Source organism: Mustela lutreola, chromosome 7 (genome assembly GCF_030435805.1).
Source record: "Mustela lutreola isolate mMusLut2 chromosome 7, mMusLut2.pri, whole genome shotgun sequence".
Classification (NCBI taxonomy): domain Eukaryota; kingdom Metazoa; phylum Chordata; class Mammalia; order Carnivora; family Mustelidae; genus Mustela; species Mustela lutreola.
The window spans coordinates 111,340,409-111,358,620 of NC_081296.1; the positions used below are offsets into that span (position 1 = coordinate 111,340,409).

Here is an 18,212-nt window from a genome sequence, read left to right on the forward strand (position 1 = left end):
GCCATACTTATAGGGCTCAGTAGGCCCTTGGGACTACTATGGAGCCCTGGGCAGATGTACAATACTGTCTTCACCACAGAAGTTCCATTGGATGTGCTTCTCTTGAGTCAGGTGGGGCTAGCCAGTGGTGAACTTTGAACGATGTGCAAAGGTACTTGGACCTTATTCTGTGGAAAATAAGATGTCACTGAAGTGTTTTATATAGGAGAGGAGAATTATCTCATTTCTGTATTAGAAAAGCCACTCTGCAGGGCATGGAAGGAATGAGAGAGAGGCAAGACTAGAAATTAGAGAGGCCAACTCAGAGAGACTTTCATTCATTAGAGAAAGAGATAATGAGTGCTCAGAACAGGTTATCATAGTAGAGAAGTGTCTGGATTCAAGAACCATTGAGAGAGACAATCAACATGACTTATAGTTTAGATGTGGAGGGCAAGAAAGGCAAAAGTTAAGGTTCATCCCTGCTTGGGCAGCTGGTGAATGATGGCACCCTTAGCCTAGACAGGGAACAGGGAGTGAAAGGAATAGATCTGAAGAAGAGAGACAATAAATTCAACTTTTTTTCTTGAACTGGAAGTCAACAATGAGCTATCCAAGTGAGCTTGCAGGAGACATTTGGATAGTCAGCCCTGAAGTTCAGGGGACAAATCTGGGCTGGAGATAAAGATTTTAAAAACCATCTTCACATGGGTGACATTTGAAGCCATGGGAGTAGATGAAATCCCCGAGGAAGAGAGTGTGGAACAAGATGATAAGAAGACCGAGCACTGAAGGTTGACAGTGATGAGACCAGTCTTGGAAGAGGACCCTAGAGAAGCAGCCAGTGAGGCAGATAGAGAACCAGGAAATAGTATGGGAGTCAAGTAGAGAGGATATTTCAGAAAAAAGGAGTGGTCAACATGTCAGGTACTGTAGAGCTGTGCTCTAACCCCTCTGCCATTTTTAAATGTCTACTTCCTATTAGAGATCTTTATAACCACTCTTATGTTCTATACTACTCTAAGCATGTTGGAAGTAGAGACGGAGTCTTCTCTGTCTTCACACCTTCATTTTTCCTAGTGTAAGTCTTGCATATAGAAGATTCTCTTTTGATAGTTGTTTAATTACTTCCCAGCTTTCAAACTTAAGGGACTTATTGGACTTAAATATATATATATATATATATGGTGTGTATCTTTTTTTTTTTTTTAAGATTTTATTTATTTATTTGTCAGAGAGAGAGAGAGCAAGCGAGCACAGGCAGACAGAATGGCAGGCAGAGGCAGAGAGAGAAGCAGGCTCCCTGCCGAGCAAAGAGCCCGATGTGGGACTCGATCCCAGGATGCTGGGATCATGACCTGAGCTGAAGGCAGCTGCTTAACCAACTGAGCCACCCAGGCGTCCCAATATAAAGTGTGTATTCTGTACATGTGTTTTCTTATGCAACTTTCTCTGATGGAACAAAAATATTTCAGTTTCCAGTGAGGGTAAGGTGATGATAAACCCATAACTTAGTAGAGTCTCATGTTTTCAGGAAATTTTGCAAATTAGGGGCAGGCAATTCCCTCTAAAACAGAAGAAATAGAATAAAGATGAATATATTTTAATAAAAAATTTTTATTATGATTATTTACACCAGTTCCTTGATAAGCATATAAATGTAAACTTTTATCCTTGGCATGATTTCACCTATGACTTATCCAAATCCAGAATTAATACTGTCATTTGAGTGTACAGGTAGTGAGAAAAATTTACTATATTCACAGAATATACATACACATGCATCCAAAATGGGTCCCTCATTAAGCCAGGGGTATAGACACTGTCCCATTGGCCCTGCTTCTGGTCCGCAGGTGTACACTAGAATCAGTGGTGTCCTCCACATGTTCCTCACTCTTCTTTTCCTTCAGGCTGTTGATGAATCTCAGGGTGATTTCGTCCCACTCCTCTGGCAACAGCATCAGCAGAAACCCAATGCAAATGACAATGGTAGCGGCCAGGCGGACGACATTGAAGATCACCTCCTGTTTCAGGAGATCCACAGCTAGGGAAGAAAAATCAGGTCTGTCACAGGCTAGGACTGATTCTAAGCTTCTCTGAGAATAATAACCACTGTCAGTGCCACTTCTAGAAATTTCTAAAGTCTCCCTTGTTCTTTCAACAAGGTGAATGAATGAATTTCCTTGACAACTCCGCTCCTCGCTTTCCTTTGTCCATATCATTCTATTGTTGCCTTTGTTTGCTTTCTGTTCTTCTCTCTAAGTCAGACTTATCCTTCAAGGCTCATGTCATCTCACTTAGTTGCCTCTGCAGTTTTATTTCTCGAAACTTCTCCTCTGCATCCCTTCACACTTCTCCAGATTCACTGGGCTGCTGAGGATTTTCCAAATGGGCCACGTTTGTTAATGCCTACATTTTGGGACCTCCTGTTCTTTTTAAAGAATTTTTAATGGAGGTGAAGTTCCTACAAATTAAAATGAATTCTTTTCACATGAATTTAGTGACATTTTGTAGGCCACAGTGTTGTACAATTGCCACCTCCGTCTGAATCCAGAACATCTCCATCACTTCAAATTCAAACCCCTTATCCCTGAAGCAGTTACTCCCCAAGCCCTTCCCCAACCTCCCAATTCCTGTGTGGGAATCTGATGTTTGTTTCCATGGATTAACTTGTTCCAGAGATTCCATATAAACGAAATCACACCAAATGTGACTTTTTTGCATGTGGCTTCTTTCACTTAACATGACGTTTTTGAAGTTCAACCATGTGGGAGCATGTACCCGTACTTCCTGCCTTCTTATGGCTGAATGATAGCCCATCGTATCACAACTTGGTTATTGGTTCATCTGTGGATGGACATTTGGGTGTTTCCACTTTTTGGCCACCATGAATAGTGCTGCAATGAGTGTTCACATACAAGTATATTTTAAGGTCTCGTTTTCTATTTTTTTCAGCATATGTACCTAGTAGTGGAATTGTTGGTAATGCCCAGATTGTTCTATTTACATAGAATGCCCATTCCTTCTCATATCCCCACCATCCAGCAAATCCCTTCATTCATTCTCTCTTTTGGCTTCTTACAGGAAGCCCTCCTGGATGCCCCTCCTGTGTGCTCCCAGAGCATTCATTACACACCTCTATCAATACAATTCTGTCTCTACGTTGTAACTACTGAATTCTTTTTTCTCCCTCTGTACACTACATGGTTCAGAGTATACATACAAACTCTCACCAGCATTAGTACTGTTCCTGACATGTCCTAAGTGCTTAGAAATGATTTGTTGAGTGACTGGATCCCTAGGTGAATGAATGAAATTCTTTGACAACTCCACTCTTCACTCATATTTCTTTCCTCCGGGTATCTGGTAGTCCCATGAGTCTGTCTCACACCATTTAGCATTTGCTAATAAATCCCACAGTGGGGTGTTAAGTTATTTCATATATGTTGATCTTGTTTTTACAAATTTGGTGTAAGTTTCTTAGGGGAACAATAATATCTTTTCCCCCTCCCTGTTTCTTCTACAGTTCTCCACACAGTAAAGGCTCAATGAGTATCTGATGATTAGGAGAAAGTTGGGTACCTGAGACTTGGAAAAATAAAATCTCACAGTGAGGACCGTATGGTCTTCCAAATCCCTCACTTTCATAACTTGCTCCATTGACACGTTTCACTATAAAGATCATCCTGGAAAAATAGCCTCTCTTCTTGTTCCCAAAGTGAGCCCAATTGCTTTCTCCTGTACATATTCCAGAGGGCCATCTGCTCGGCCCCCAGGAGAAGCTTCTGCTGCTCCCCACGGATAGTCTGACGGGGAGCCCACACCCTGAACGTTTCCTACACTTTCATTAGTGACGTGTACTTGAGAGTCCTCGGCTGGGATGCCTTTTGTTTCCACAGGACTTCCTCTAAAAATACCGCAAAATTAGGTTGTCAGGGAGATTACATGAAACCCAAATGATACATTTGGTATTTAATTCTAAAAGCACGACTGAGTAAAAACAGTGTTTATAGCTGCAAATTTTAAATCTGCTGCATAGTTATTCTGTTGTCTGCCACCTTCCCGATATTTAAAAACATCTTCCAAGGCAAGGGACATAATTCACAATTGTTCGAAGAAACCACTCAGGGTGTGAAAGGAACAGAGGCAAGAGATGGCGCACTTGTCAAATGCGACCGGTACCTGCATTTCCGGGGACACTGAGCACGGTCCCAATGGAGATCAAGATTGGGTATGTCAGCACCACGCCGACATTCACCAGGATGTTGAAGGCTGAAAAACACAGGAGGATACAGAGGATGAAGGCAAACTGATCTGCTGGGCTCTTTCCTTCTTCACATAATAGAACCAGTGTTTTTGCTAAACCTGCCTTCTACACAGTCCGCACCTTTGGTCAATTAATCCTCTAATTTGGGAGCCAGATGCACGAGTTTCTCGATTGAAGTAGTCTATTCTCTTTTCTCCTCTGTCACCTTGGCTGCCTGATCACTTGCCAGTTGGCTGGCAAAGGGCGTTTAGAACAAATCCAAAGCAGTGAAACAATCAATTCAGGACACTGCTTATTAGCACTATAAAGGCAGGCTGGGGCCAGCCAGAGATTGGGAGCAGAGGACTGTTTGAAGTTTGGATTTTTTTCCCTTTGTTACTTTGTTATATGACGCCATATTCCTGGATAATGAAAAGGCTCTCCTGTTACTGCCTAAATGAAGCTCTATCCAAGGATGGCCTATGCTGTTTTATTTCCTTTCCCTCGTGGTGAGCATCATACAGGCAAATGAAAGTGTGTTCAGTGTAATGCACTGAACCCCAGGGCTCTTTTCCACATCCTGATTTGTGCACAGATTATCCAAGGGCAGGGCCACAGAACCAAAGGAAGGTATAACTAGATATATTTGAATTAATATTTTGGATCTTTTTAGTAAAATATAAAATAATCATCTACCCCCTACAAAAATGATCAAAAATATATGTTTTTGAAAGAAAAACTATGATAAAAAAGAGAAACAATGATAAACTACATAGCATTATTTTATTTCATTTCATCTCAAGTAGGTTCCACACGGAATTTGGGTTTTGTGATGGTTCCTGGCTAGGTTGATTTTGGCCAGGAAATTGGACACTTTTAATCAGGATGTTTGGGTCTTAAGAGATCAGGACCTGAACTGAGACCAAGACTCTGATGCTTAACCCACTGAGCCACCCAGGTGCCCCTACATAGCATTATTTTAATGGATTTCAATTGTGTTTCTTTTAGGGGTTGTTTAGAGAGACAAATATTAACAACTAGGAATGGTCCTCAATTCAGAGAGATCTGTAAGTAAATGATTCAACCATACTGCCTATATCTCTAAGGAACCAAAGATGGTTCTAGAACTACTCCAGGACAGTGTTTATTCTTCTACTGCTATTTATAATCCCTGCCTTAATTAAGCCCACTAACTTTGTTATCTGGAGTCACTTGTACTTGGTAGATAGAGACAGTGGGTTGAACTTTCATAAAACATGGGCTCTTTCATAATTATTGTATAATAGTGGTGGCAATCAAGGCAGAGGACCTTCCAAAGTTAATAATTGTTTTTCCTTCATGGCAGAGCTACAATGGGAATGACTATTCCAGCCCCTCAACTCTCTCCGTAGACTCAGGGAGTCAAATATGGCACACTCCAGCAAGTCAGGAAGGTATTCAATCCTACACAGATTATGCTAATCTCCTGTACTGCTCTTTTATCAGCTGAACTGGATTATTTCAGCAGATTGAAAGTACTGGTATTTGGGTGAGAACTGAGCCCTTCCCACTCAGCAAAAAACAGGTGGCTTCACTGAAATGTGTTGTCTGTTTTTAATTAGTTCTTTAGGTAGAACACTTACTCATTTTTCTGACAACCTAAGGACAAGGATATATAATTCAATATGCTATCTGTAGCATGAGGCCTCGCCCAAGTTTCAGTGGGACACAGACATGTCAGGTGAATGGACCAAGCCAAGGGACATATGTTGGTGAAGGGCTACTTTGCAGTAAGTTGGAGATCATGCATACACAATTTTGACCAGGAAATTATCGAGGCACTGTTAATTAGGATGTTTGGGTCTTATGGAAATACTGCTATTGATTTCTACTCAATTTAGCAGAGGTTATGAAAGGTCATAACTACATATCTTTCGACTTCAAAAGTAGAATTCAAAGATCAACAATCAACATTTGATCCTTTTCTGGTCTCACCCCCTGCTTAGGGGCCTGGGCCAAAGTAGAGAAAAGATAACCCAAGGCTTCTGTGGGAATGAAAACCAGACCAATGGTTTTCTCCCAGGAACTGCAAAGCTGCTTCGGATTATGCCACCTTGATAAAAGATCAGCTGAGGGTTGGCAGACATCCTGCAGGTCAAGTGTGGTGGGAAAATGGGGATCAGGCAGAGGGGGCTGTCCTTGGGAAGGGTGAAGACAGAGGAGCAGAATGAAAGTTATTTGGTTCTGAGTAAAGGGACATTGAGTCATGTAGTCAGTGCTGCTGTTCACAGGCTTAGGGAGACAAGAGTGGGCTCATTATTTTTCAGGCTCCTTTTACAGTGGGTGACAGAAGCAGCACAGCTGGAAAGTCACAGTCCCCTGGTTGCTCAGGTGCAGCTGACCACCCTGAGTCTGGGGAATTTGGAGAGAGAACATTAAAAAGACTCCAGGTGATTTTTTCTTGGTCACCGACTAGGCACAACCTACTTGGCAGGGTGACCAAGTCCAGTTCTGCCTTCTCTTGCTTGCTGAGGGCTTCCTATCTCAAATTCATTTTCCATACACAGCCAGAGCTGGCTGACTAAAATGCAGATGGGAGCCTGTCACCTCTGCTTAAAGATTTTTAAATGGATTTACTCCCTTTAATGGGTTTCCAGCTCCTTCATGACCTGTTTCTTTCCAGAATGTCATTTCCTTCTTTCCTCCCTATTCTTCCTGCACTTGGTGCTCCAGCCATTTTGATCCACTCTGAGCACCTTGAATGTACCATCTCCTCTCTCCCTCTGCCTGGTGCACCATGCTATGCTGGAACACAGTGACATCATACAGGACAACATGAAGAATGGACAAGGCTGTTTGAAGCCCAGTGGTGATCGGAGTGGTCTAGGCCTCTAGCTCACACCTTACTTCGTGAGAGATATACCAGTTGAACATCTCTGATCTATACAAGCAATAGCCTGCAGAGAACCTTCTGACCATTAGCCAACCTTAAGTAAGTTCAGGAAACAGAAGACAAAGGTTCCCAAGGGAATAACCCTACTATGTTCATTTATCTAATCCAAGGAAAGGTCAAAAATGATGTAGGGAATGGAAGGCAAAACCCAGGGCCACTTACCCAGCCACAGCCCGGCCATCCCACAGAGATAGCCCCACGGCAGAGCTGCAAATGATGACCAGTGCTCTACCTTGGTGAAATACAGGATGACCGGGGTGAAAGAGATGAAGATCAAGTTGAAGAAACCCAACGTGGAGACAAAGTGTGCTGCTTCACCAAAGTTGGCACTTCCAAGAAACATCTTGAACAAGACCTTGGATTGGGAAAGAAACTCCTTAGCCACACAGTTAGAGACTTGGCTAGAGCAGCAAGGCAAGTTCTACACAATGAACTGACCAACTCAAAGTTTATCCTCTATTTCTTCTTACCCCACCGTCTCCATGACAGTAAATGGGCCATTGAGATAAGTAAGATGCCCTGTTGTCTTCACATGAAACAGCAAATGCCATAAAATGAATTCCTTACGATGTTGGAAACAACTGCAGGCACTGTGTTAACCACCATCAGGGATGGGTATAGGGTGAATGATAACTAAGCGTGTAGACAAACCCAGGAAAATCTAGGGCTGAGATGCCGTCAATTCTTCCCCTCAAGGATGGGATTCATTTTACCCATAATCTGACAGATACCAAAAACTAAACTAGACAGAGAGACGATCATTATGTTGTTGAGAGATGTAATAATGATGCCTTGGATTTATAAGCACTTTTCTCTCGGAGCTTAACTTATTTTCACAAATACTCTGTTTATTCTCCAGATTAAAAAAAATTTTTTTCTGGATATAAATCTGTGTACAGAAGAAGGTAGCAAGGAGGTATGAATGGCCAACATAAAGTCACGTTGGGCTGAGGAGGAGCCAGGGGTCGAGTTGATAGTTCTTGGCTTTATAACCCTTCTGCTTCCTATATTAATCCTCAAACAACATAGAACAAAGCAGATCTTTCCGACGGCGCACATTTGATTTTATGCGTGTCTTCAAATGTTACTGCTCCCAGGATGAGTACATCTATGACATGGTCAGGAGAATTCTCTCGAAAAGACAGCCATCCCAGTCACATAGCAATTCCATGTGTTGCTTTTAATTTCAACTGAACTTATTTTTTTTCTCTTGAGAAACTGAATCAAGAGAACTTGACCACGTGCTGTTCTTTGGTCTCATTAGACACTTCAGAGGAGTTTCAGTTGGGGGCCAGTTAGACACAAATGGCAATTGAGTGAAAACTTGTCAAGCCAGTCACAGAACCAGTGGGCCAGGAAATGTCAATATGGAAATAGACTCAGTGCCCTCGGAGCCCGGAGCCGCAGTGTTGGTGAATAATCAGAACAGGCACTCAGGAGGGATGCGAAGGGCGTTTCCTGCTTTTCACAGAGCATTTTCTCATTGAAACACCAAGAGAGGTGAAAGTGGAACAGTGCCTTAGCTACCTCCTCAAAGCTGGCTCTCAAAAGTGGCAGCTCCAGCAGAGAACGAGTGGTAAGTACATAGTGCAGACCCAGAGTATCCATCAGAGAGGAAAGGAGGCCCTTCGTTTCACTAATAACAGAAGTTCCTGTGGCTTCGGGTTAATACGTAGCAGTCAGCTCACGAGTGACAGCTTCTTGTAATTTTTAACACCTCATTGGGTTAAGGTAATGACTGTAGGCAGTTAACATAAAGAACCTTAAAGAGAGGAGGGGGTCCTTCTCAGCCCCTGCTGCAACTGGTTGATGACTGTGGACAGGCAGAGGTGTGGAGCATGGGCTTTGGAGGTGGCCAGTCAGAATTTAAATCTTTCTATCACTTCCTGGCTGTATGCCCCTGGGCAAGTTACTAATCTTTTAAGCCTCAGTTTCTTCATCTGGAAAGTGGGGGTAAGTGCCTGTGCCTCAGAAAGTTGAGTCAACACAGGTGAAAACTTCTGGCAAGTGCCCAGCATGTAGCAAGTACCCAGTAAATGGTACTTAGTCTTATTTAAACCATCTTTTTTTTTTTTTTTTCCTCATGCCAAGACTTTCGTTGTCCTGGCTTCCTTTATTACTTGAGTTTAAGCTACGAATGACAGCCAATGACATTAAAAAAAGGCACAACATACCTTATATAATGCAGATGTAGAGGCTGAGCCCACTGCGAATGCCACACCTATGATCGAATCCGTATGGAAATTATCTGCATATGCCATCATGACGATGCCAGTAATGGCCATGATTGCAGCGACTATCTGTCAAATAGAATGCAAAGAGATTAAAAAAACCCCTGATGCCTCCATATCTCAGGGTAAGCAATTGAAGACTTCATGAGAGTTGCTAAATGCTTCCTCAAACCCAATTACCTCTTATACATCTCTGTTTCAATGCAGGAAGGGTCAGTATTAACAAGAAATCAGTATGCTCATGAGACATCCAGACAGAGAATATAAAAGCTGCTCACATTCTAATTAAGAGCTAGTACTTGCAGTTTAATCTTTTAGCTCAACTTCTTAGAGATTAATACACATGTTGGTGAAATAAATTTAATAGGATTTCCTAATCCTCCAGAGCATTTTTATCTACAGTGTATTCTTTTGCTTCAAACAATTCAGCATACATTTTCATCTGCTCCTCAGATCAATGCATGATTTTGAAGATTGACACATAAACAGGACTTGATTAGGTAGACATAACATTGGTGCAGCTAAGAGACAAAATTTAGGCCAAGGGGAAAAAAGGAAAGCGTGCCATCTCTCCCAGTGATTTATAAGGAGGGAGTTGAGTTTGCACTGGCCATTAGTGTGTCAAATGGAAGCTAGCTCTTCCTTTGATTTACATGCAAATTAACCACAAAAAGATACACTTATCCCATTACTCTAGAGCATTAACTGTATAAAGTGAAATATTCATCATTTGATTAAAATAATAATGTTTAATATAAATTGATATGATCCTGGATCTATTCAAAACAGGAGTCCACTCCCTTAGTGAAATGCTGATTTGCACCTGTTTCTGAAATTATCTTGATCTGATTCCACTGGAAAACATTTCAAAGCTATAGTAAACAGTACAATGACAGCCCCTGGGATGGGGAACAATATGTCATTTCCTTGTGAAATAGTCTCACTGACTTTTTAACCAAGATGTATGTAACTTTGCAAGAAATATATAGGCACCTGGCGGTTAACTTTGTTAAGGTTCAGTTCTGAGTATTCCCAAATAAATCAATTCCTCCAAGATAGCTCTTCTGCATATGTGACTTTTTTTTTTGGCACCTCCGAATATTATTAGTGCATTATTTATTACAACAAAATGGAGCTCTTCAACATGAGACTGTAGACTCCTTCCAGGCCAGTGAAGAGTATGATAGCGATGACACATAGAATTTAGATGCTACTAAAGCAATTCTTTTGTTAATGACCACCAAAAGCAAGTGCACTGTTGGTTTCAGTCTTAGCTCCATACTAAACATCCTTTATGAAAAACAGCAGGAGTACTTGAGAACAGATGCTGACATGTCAGCAGTGAAAAACCGTCTTCATAAAGCGTTTTTCCAGGAGGCTGCTTGATGGGAGGCGTTTCTCTTGCTGAGTGAATATCATATTCTGTAAAGCTCCCAGGCATGTGTTCTAGTTAAGCTTTGCCTCTCACTAGAGGGAATAGAATCTAATACACACACCACAAGGTGTCAAGGAAATTTTCCAAACAAGAAGTAAGAGACTCATAAATAAACATGGGGAGGGCGTTATCTAGACCTGGAAATTCTGTGAGGGCGATCATTTTCTTCAATTTGGGGACTTATAGTACAGCCCAGGACCTGCAACGATCCTCTGAGCAGTCTGATTTCAGAGAAATGAAAAGGCACATTAGACACTGGCATTTTCTGATTTGCTTTCGTGTTTAAATAATGTTCATGGGTCAAAGTATTCAGGTCCGCAAGCAGATTTCCCTCCTAAGACTGAGCTTGTAGGACAATTACGTTTGAATCAATATTTGTTTTCTTTCGGCCAAGTCTCAGTTGTGTTTTCTTGTTCAGATCAAGAAAGGGTTATTAGAATACAGTATTAATCATAATGAACTTTAACATGATGTACTGCTTCATATTTAAAATTATTAAAATTATTCTATAATACATAATATCTGGGTTTATGCAGTTAGGCGTAATATAGAATTCTAGGTTTAGGGAACTGGGAAAACAAACAGTCTATCCAAAAAAAAAAAAAAAAAAAAAAAAAAAAAGGCAAAAGCAAGAATGCTGTCTGGAAAGCAATGACCATTTAATACTATTACCCCCCCAGGGTATGGCTTCAGTTAGAAGCACTTCCTTTTCTGAGTCAACATTTAGTAAAAATATATACATGTACTATGTCTATTATAAATTCCCAAGATAGGAATTGGGTATGGACAAAGATTATAAATTTTATAGCAATTCAAAATTACAACTGCGATGAGCCTTTTAAAGAGCTCCATTACATTTTATATTCAAGTGCTTGTGGAAATATTAGCTGGACCACTTAAGTTGACATATCAATTATAGCAGGGTCTCCTCCAATTGCCTTCATGGAGAGGAGCGTTTTTCACATTGGGGGGGCCGACAGTGTAGTTAGTTAAGTTCTCAAAGCATGAAAATCTGAATGTTTGAGATGTTAGAAAAATTCTTCTCTATGGTATAAACAGCAATTTATAGGTGTTATAGGTTTCCTGGGAGGAAAAGATAAGTTAAATTATTTTCCACATTTTTAATTTAAATTTCACAACTATCTAACAGAACAAATTTTCTGTGGTTCTGTTTTAAGACATGTTCAATGTGTTTCTTATCTACACAGCTGGAACTCAGGGAAGAGAGCTCAGTAATTCTAGGAAATGCAGGGAAATGGCTGTGGGTGGGTGGTGCGGGGGAGGCTTAGTGGAGTGGTCATTCAGATGATCCCAGAGTGGCTTTCCTTGGCACCACTGGCCAACTGCAGAGTAGATACTTTCTGAATTTTCAGAAAACAAATAGTGTAAGCACAAATCTGAGTCACAGGTATTTTCAGAATTGATCAGTTACCGAGGAAGGATTCATAGTCTGTTCTTTTGAACAAAAAACACAAAATGATTCTTCTTGGGCTTGGGACATGGGACATGTGCCTGCCGGAAGCCTGTGCCTGAAATCCTGGGTCAGAAGTGCTCCTATGTGCACACCTACACCTACATAGGGACAGCGCCCGCCCCTCAAATGCCTTTGAACATGTGAGCATCCAGATGAGGGATGCTTCTGCTGAGAAGACACCATCTCATGTGCCCTTTGTGGCTCTCCTCCCAACCTACACCAATTCCAGCCCTATAACCAACCAGAGTGTCTAAATAAGACAGATAACTGACTCACCGCTGCCATTCCCTGAATCTGGTTCGGGTGAGCATATTCGTAACCATAATGACCACAACAATGCCAAAGCCTAATTTTCAGCTTTGGGAAACCTTTCGGGCCTCTCATGTCATGGTGTGCCCACCTGGGGCAAGTACCCCGAGGAAGAGGATTTTGTTAGCTCATTTGCCCAGCATATCTCTTAAGGGACATTTCCTCCTGAGCCAGCTGCCTTCCTCCACAGGCTCAGCCCCCTCTGAGAGCCTCCTGTCAACATTCAGAGCTAATCAGACGGGCACCATAAGGCTGGCTGAGTGTGTTCCTCAAGCCCAAAGATGGCTCTGGAGGTGAACATTCAGTAATGTCACTGTGCTATTGACCACATGTGACCCTGCATGAAAGCTAGGCTTCTGTCCCCTCTCAAAGGATTCATCTGTACACATAAAAGCTAGAGGAACATCTGGCTTTTGGCTGTTTTCTTTTCTTGTCTCGTCGTTTTATTTATTTATGTCTCAGGCCTTCAAAACCACAAGGGTCTGGCCCTTCTCTTGATCTCTGTGAGGGTTCACTAGCCTCATTACATTCACTGCTTCCCCCACTTACAAAATGGTGCCCAGAATTATTATTTGCGTAATGATACCAGCTCTTCTAGGGTTCAGCATATTGAAGTGAACCTTTAATCGCTTCTCTTTCTAATCGCAACTGAAATAACTTTCCTTATTTTGCCTTAGTGAACAGTGTTTCTAAATTTGGGTGAGCATGGAGGAGCTCCCCTGACTCACAATGGATCCCTGAATAGCAAGCCTACAGCAGCCTCTAGCGTGGAGACCCTCAAAGGTACGCTGCTGGCAGGGCTGTACTCAAGTCCAAGACTAAATGTCCAGCTGAAGGTGGGATACACATTAATAGCTTGGCTGGTGAGAACTGCACTGATGATCATTCTTGTTCTCTTTGAGTTATTTAAATAGAGCCCATTTTCAAGGAAAACCAAGGCTATGCAGAATCCTTAAGCTTATCCACATGCTACATCTAAGGTTCCATGAAGGTGAACCATCTGTTTTCCTCAGATCCAGTGAAATTGGACAAGAGTTGAAGTGTGAGAAATGAAAGAAGTGGGCAGAGGACAGAGTATAGCCATACGGATTGTGTGTGTGTGTGTGTGTGTGTGTGTGTGTATGCACGCGCGCAGAGGGTGCCGGGGGACAGACAGTTCGAACCAAGTTGTGCAGACCCCCAAACCAAGATTCTCACCCGCCACCTCTCAACACACATCTATTTTTATGTGAATAAAATCCATCTGAAAATGATCTCCAAGGGAGACCAGGACAGAAAAGAGGGAAAGAACGGCCAGATGGAAAAACTAAAGGGTGTGTCTGGAGGATAGAGCAGATCTATTGATGGTATCTTGTTAAGGGGTTACGGATTCCTTGCGGGGGGTAAAATTGGAGAGCATTCCACTTCAGCTTTCTCCCCCTGTATTCACGAATTTTTCTCTTGCCAAGAGGGGGACGATAAGGATGAATGCCAGTACCCATCCTCTGCTGCCTCCTCCAGGAAGCATGAAGGTTCTGGATAGAGGATTTTGCACGGCCCACGACTGCACAGTTACGACATAAATGTCAACCAAAGGCAGGGTGGAAACCAAAATTTATCTTGACTCTTCTCTAAATGCATAGTATTGGCACAAGTCAGTAACAGCCTAGCTCCAGTGTCCTGATGTAGGGCACTCTGGAGCCCAATTTGAATTCAGAGAAGTGCAGGTTAAGCAGCGAAAGATTCCGTTTAACTGACATACCCTAGTTGGTCCGTGGTAGATCTTGGAAAGTGTCCAAAAGAGCCACAGTTTGGAGAGTTAGCTGCATAGGACCCAATTACAGCTAGAAAAATATGTGCATGTCAAGCCAAAGAGACACAAATTCATTTCCTAAATCTGCTAAGGAAGTTTGGGGTCTGCTGAACCATTCGCCACCCTCCACTCAAGCAAATTTAAAAATGAAAGAAATTTTCAATTAACAGTTTAAAAAATAAGAGAGGGACAAGATCTAAAAGATGAGTTACTTTTCAGATTGGACTGCAATCAATACCAGTGACAGAGGAGAAAATCCCCAGCCAGTGGTTCATTTTCTTTGAAGAGAACTTTTTTTTTTTTTAAATTAAGGGGCTTTTCAGGAATTGAAGAGCTCTAGCTAAACAAGACAGGATCTTGAAGATGGGAAAACACCCTACTTCAAAGCTGCAAGAGCTGGATTCTCACCAACATTTGTGCAATTAAAAAAAAAAAGGTCTTTTTAAAAAGTTTACTAATTTCCATGGGATGGTCATATTATCAGCTATAATCGACTACTCATGAAAGAGGTTTTAACACACCAATATTTACCAGCAAAGTGGCTGAAATGATTTTATGATAGCAAACTGAATGTACAACAAATTACCTTTCCATTGATAATGCAATCAATATTCTAAGGACACAAATTATTAATAAGTTATTCATAAAACAGAATTTGTTTTCCATGAGCAATTACCTTGTGCCAACTGGGGCTCCAGAGAAACACATGTTAACTGATTTTATAACTTAAAGCATCCTTCCTTCTGTCTAGAGTGTCATTTGGATGTGAAAAATAGAAATAAGGAATGTGATCATCTTAAACGCGAGCATCCTTTGGGTCAAATGAAAATTACAATCCAAAAGCAATCTATCTCTAAACTTCTGAAGCCTGAGAGTGAGTAAAATATACAAATTGTAATCTGATGACCGAAAGCAGCACTTGAACTATTTAAAAACAAAACAAAACAAAACAAAACAAAAGACTAGTCCAAGTGAGGTGGCCTGCACAGGCACTAATTTGATCTGTCTGGATGTAGGCAATGAAAATGGCATTTACATTGTCCGTGTTCTGTGAGCTCTCCTTTAATTTCTCAGATGACCCAATTACACATATTCTCAATATGTCTCAGGAAAAAACAGAATTGCTGAGACTGTCAAAGGCAAAATGCTGAAGATGTTGTGGTTCTTTTCCTATCCCATGGCCTGATTACACGCATCGTCAAAATTATACCTTGACGTTCTTCTGGAACATGGCATTAAACACTTCCTCATGTTTCCCAGTAAGGAGCAAAGCATTTTGTGGTTTGTAAAAAGAAAACTATATGACTTCCACCATGCTTGACATTTATGTTACCATTTTGCTATCTATGATGTCTTACGTATGTACTTATTAACAAATATATACAACTCATTGGATATGTAATGATTTTTTTTTTCCCCTATTGGGTCTTACTACTTACGGATGCTGTAGTAGTTTTCTAAGGCTGCTGTCATGAATTACCACAAACTTGGTGACTGAAAACAACAGAAATTTATTCTCTCACAGTTCTGGAGACCCGAAGTTCAAATCCAGCAGAACCATGTTCCCAACAGCAGCTCTGAGAGAGAATACATTCCTTGACACCTCCAGGATCTGGGGGCCGTCCCAGGCTTCTTGGGTTTGTGGCCATGTCACTTCACTCCAATCTCTGTCTCTGCGCTCCCATTGCCTTCTTCTCTTCTGTGTGTCTCTCCTGTGTGTGTCTCTTATAAGGGTATCTGCTATTGGAATTAGAGCCAACTAAATAATCTGGGATGATCTACTCTTTTCATCCTCCTTATGTTAATTATGTCTGCAAAGACCATTTTTCCACATAAGGTCACATTCACAGGGTCTGGGAATGAGGATGTGGACAACTTTTTGGGGACCACCCTTCCACTAGAGATGCCAATTTTCGAATAGTGATGGTCTGTAGTCTCTAGGCAGATTTCCTTAATGTGTGATTTAAATAGAAGTTACACAGCTGAGTTTTTGTTGCTGTTGTTGTTTTTTAAATCTCAAGTAAACACTGAACCTCTTTTGATAGGACATTTTGCAAGAGTAAGTACCCTGTTTAAATGCATTCATTCACTCTAATACAACGGATTTTCTCATTGGTAAATCTAATAGTGAAGGTATTGATTCCCTTTTGGTATTCAGATGCCATTGAAAGGGCAGAAAAGCCCCTAAATCTCTTCTTTTTCCCTCTCTTCTGGCAAGGCCTTCTAAATTCTCATGCGTAATCCATGGTGATGGCAGATAGAAAAGAGAAAGATCTCATAAGCATGAATTTATGTAGTATATCCTCAAATATCACTGAGTTTTATTTTGTCTCCTGCATTATTCTAGGTGCTACAGACAGAGGCAGAGCTGGCTTCATGGACATATGACCTTTGCAGATGCATAGGGTCCCATGATTAGAAAGGCCTTGCCCTTGGTTTCATGCTGTGCTGTTGCTATGTTATTTAAGAAACAAAACAGATCAACATAGGGGAAGGGAAGGAAAAATAAAATAAGATAAAAACAGAGAGGGAGACAAATCATAAAAGACTCTTAACTCTAGAGGACAAAGAAGAGTTGCTAGATGGGGGGCCCATGTGTGTGAAGGGGGATGGGTTAAATGTGATAGGCATTAAGGAGGCAGTTTTTGTGATGAGCACTGAGTATTATATGCAACGATGAATCACTAAATTCTATGCCTGAAACCAATACTACACCGTAAGTTAACTAACTTGAATTTATTTATGTATTTTTAAATTTAAATTCAATCAGCCAATGTATAATATCTTATTCGTTTCTAACTACCTTGAATTTAGATAAAAACTTGGGGGAAAAAATAAAGCTGCTTTAAAATTAAAAAAAAAAAAATGGAGTGGTCCCTGTGTTTTCATTTAGCATTGGGCCCCACAAACTATGTAGCTAATCCTGAATGGAGCAGTAAGCAAATACAGGGATGGTCCCTGCTCTCAAGGACCGGTCAGGGTACCTGATGGTAAGCAGTCAGTACCAGTGTTCTCCATATAAAAACATTAAACCTTTTGGATGGCAAATCTAAGTTAGATGGTGGAGAGTGTGGTACCACAACTGGGGATGGTAATGGATCATGGCCTGGTTCAGGGTTTCTCATCTTGTCTTCTACCATAGCTTTCTACTTCTGGTTCATGTCAGGCTTCAGTTCTAAATTTCCGAGCAACATCTCCCAAGATACAACCAGAATTTCCTATTAAAAAAATGTTTTAAGGGTTAATGGATGTCATCAACTTTCTCTCTAGTATTCATTTCAGCATTTAAGGGGCCAGAGACCTGATATCATTGTAAGAGGAACAATATTTTGATAGAAAAATATGTTTCAAATCCAGTCTTTGACTTCTCTTTCAGAGAATAGCAAGTGTGTGATGTTTATCTTCTGGGAAAAGCTTTCCATTTATACCTCTTTCTAAAGAATTATGTTCTCAATATTTTCATCACAGTGGCGTGCCGTGCCAGGTTAAACGAATGAGATCTGGCTCCTTAGAGCTGCATGGGTTTCAATCAATCTAACCTAGAACAAGAATACAAAATGATTTTTTTTTTTTCAAATCCATATTACTTCTGAAAGGAATAAACTCAGAACTGAAGTGGCTGGTGGAAGTTTAATATGGTTCAATTAAGGATTTGTTACCCCAAAGTACAAATTGTTGCTTTTCGTTCCATTTCTAGATTAGTCACCCAAGATACAGAGCCACTTTTAACAGCATTGTGCCATTACCAGTGACTTTAATTACTGTTTGGGAACCTTATCTACTTACACCAATGTTAATTAAATCCATCTTGGGG

The 18,212-nt window shown here is 41.0% G+C and overlaps 1 protein-coding gene across 2 annotated transcripts in view; it reads right to left on the reverse strand.

Moving 5' to 3' along the window:
- Positions 1 to 1,593: 1,593 nt before the first annotated feature.
- The window catches only part of SLC35F4 (solute carrier family 35 member F4), a 236,610-nt gene continuing 219,991 nt past the window's right edge, over positions 1,594 to 18,212 (reverse strand). For both annotated transcript variants that reach the window (XM_059182188.1, XM_059182189.1), the window contains exons 5-8: positions 9,332 to 9,457; positions 7,320 to 7,512; positions 4,162 to 4,251; positions 1,594 to 2,023 (exon numbers count right to left, since the gene is read on the reverse strand). In XM_059182188.1, the coding sequence (XP_059038171.1) occupies positions 1,782 to 2,023; positions 4,162 to 4,251; positions 7,320 to 7,512; positions 9,332 to 9,457 (651 nt within the window). In that variant the 3' untranslated portion in view covers positions 1,594 to 1,781. The remainder of the gene's footprint in view (positions 2,024 to 4,161; positions 4,252 to 7,319; positions 7,513 to 9,331; positions 9,458 to 18,212) is intronic.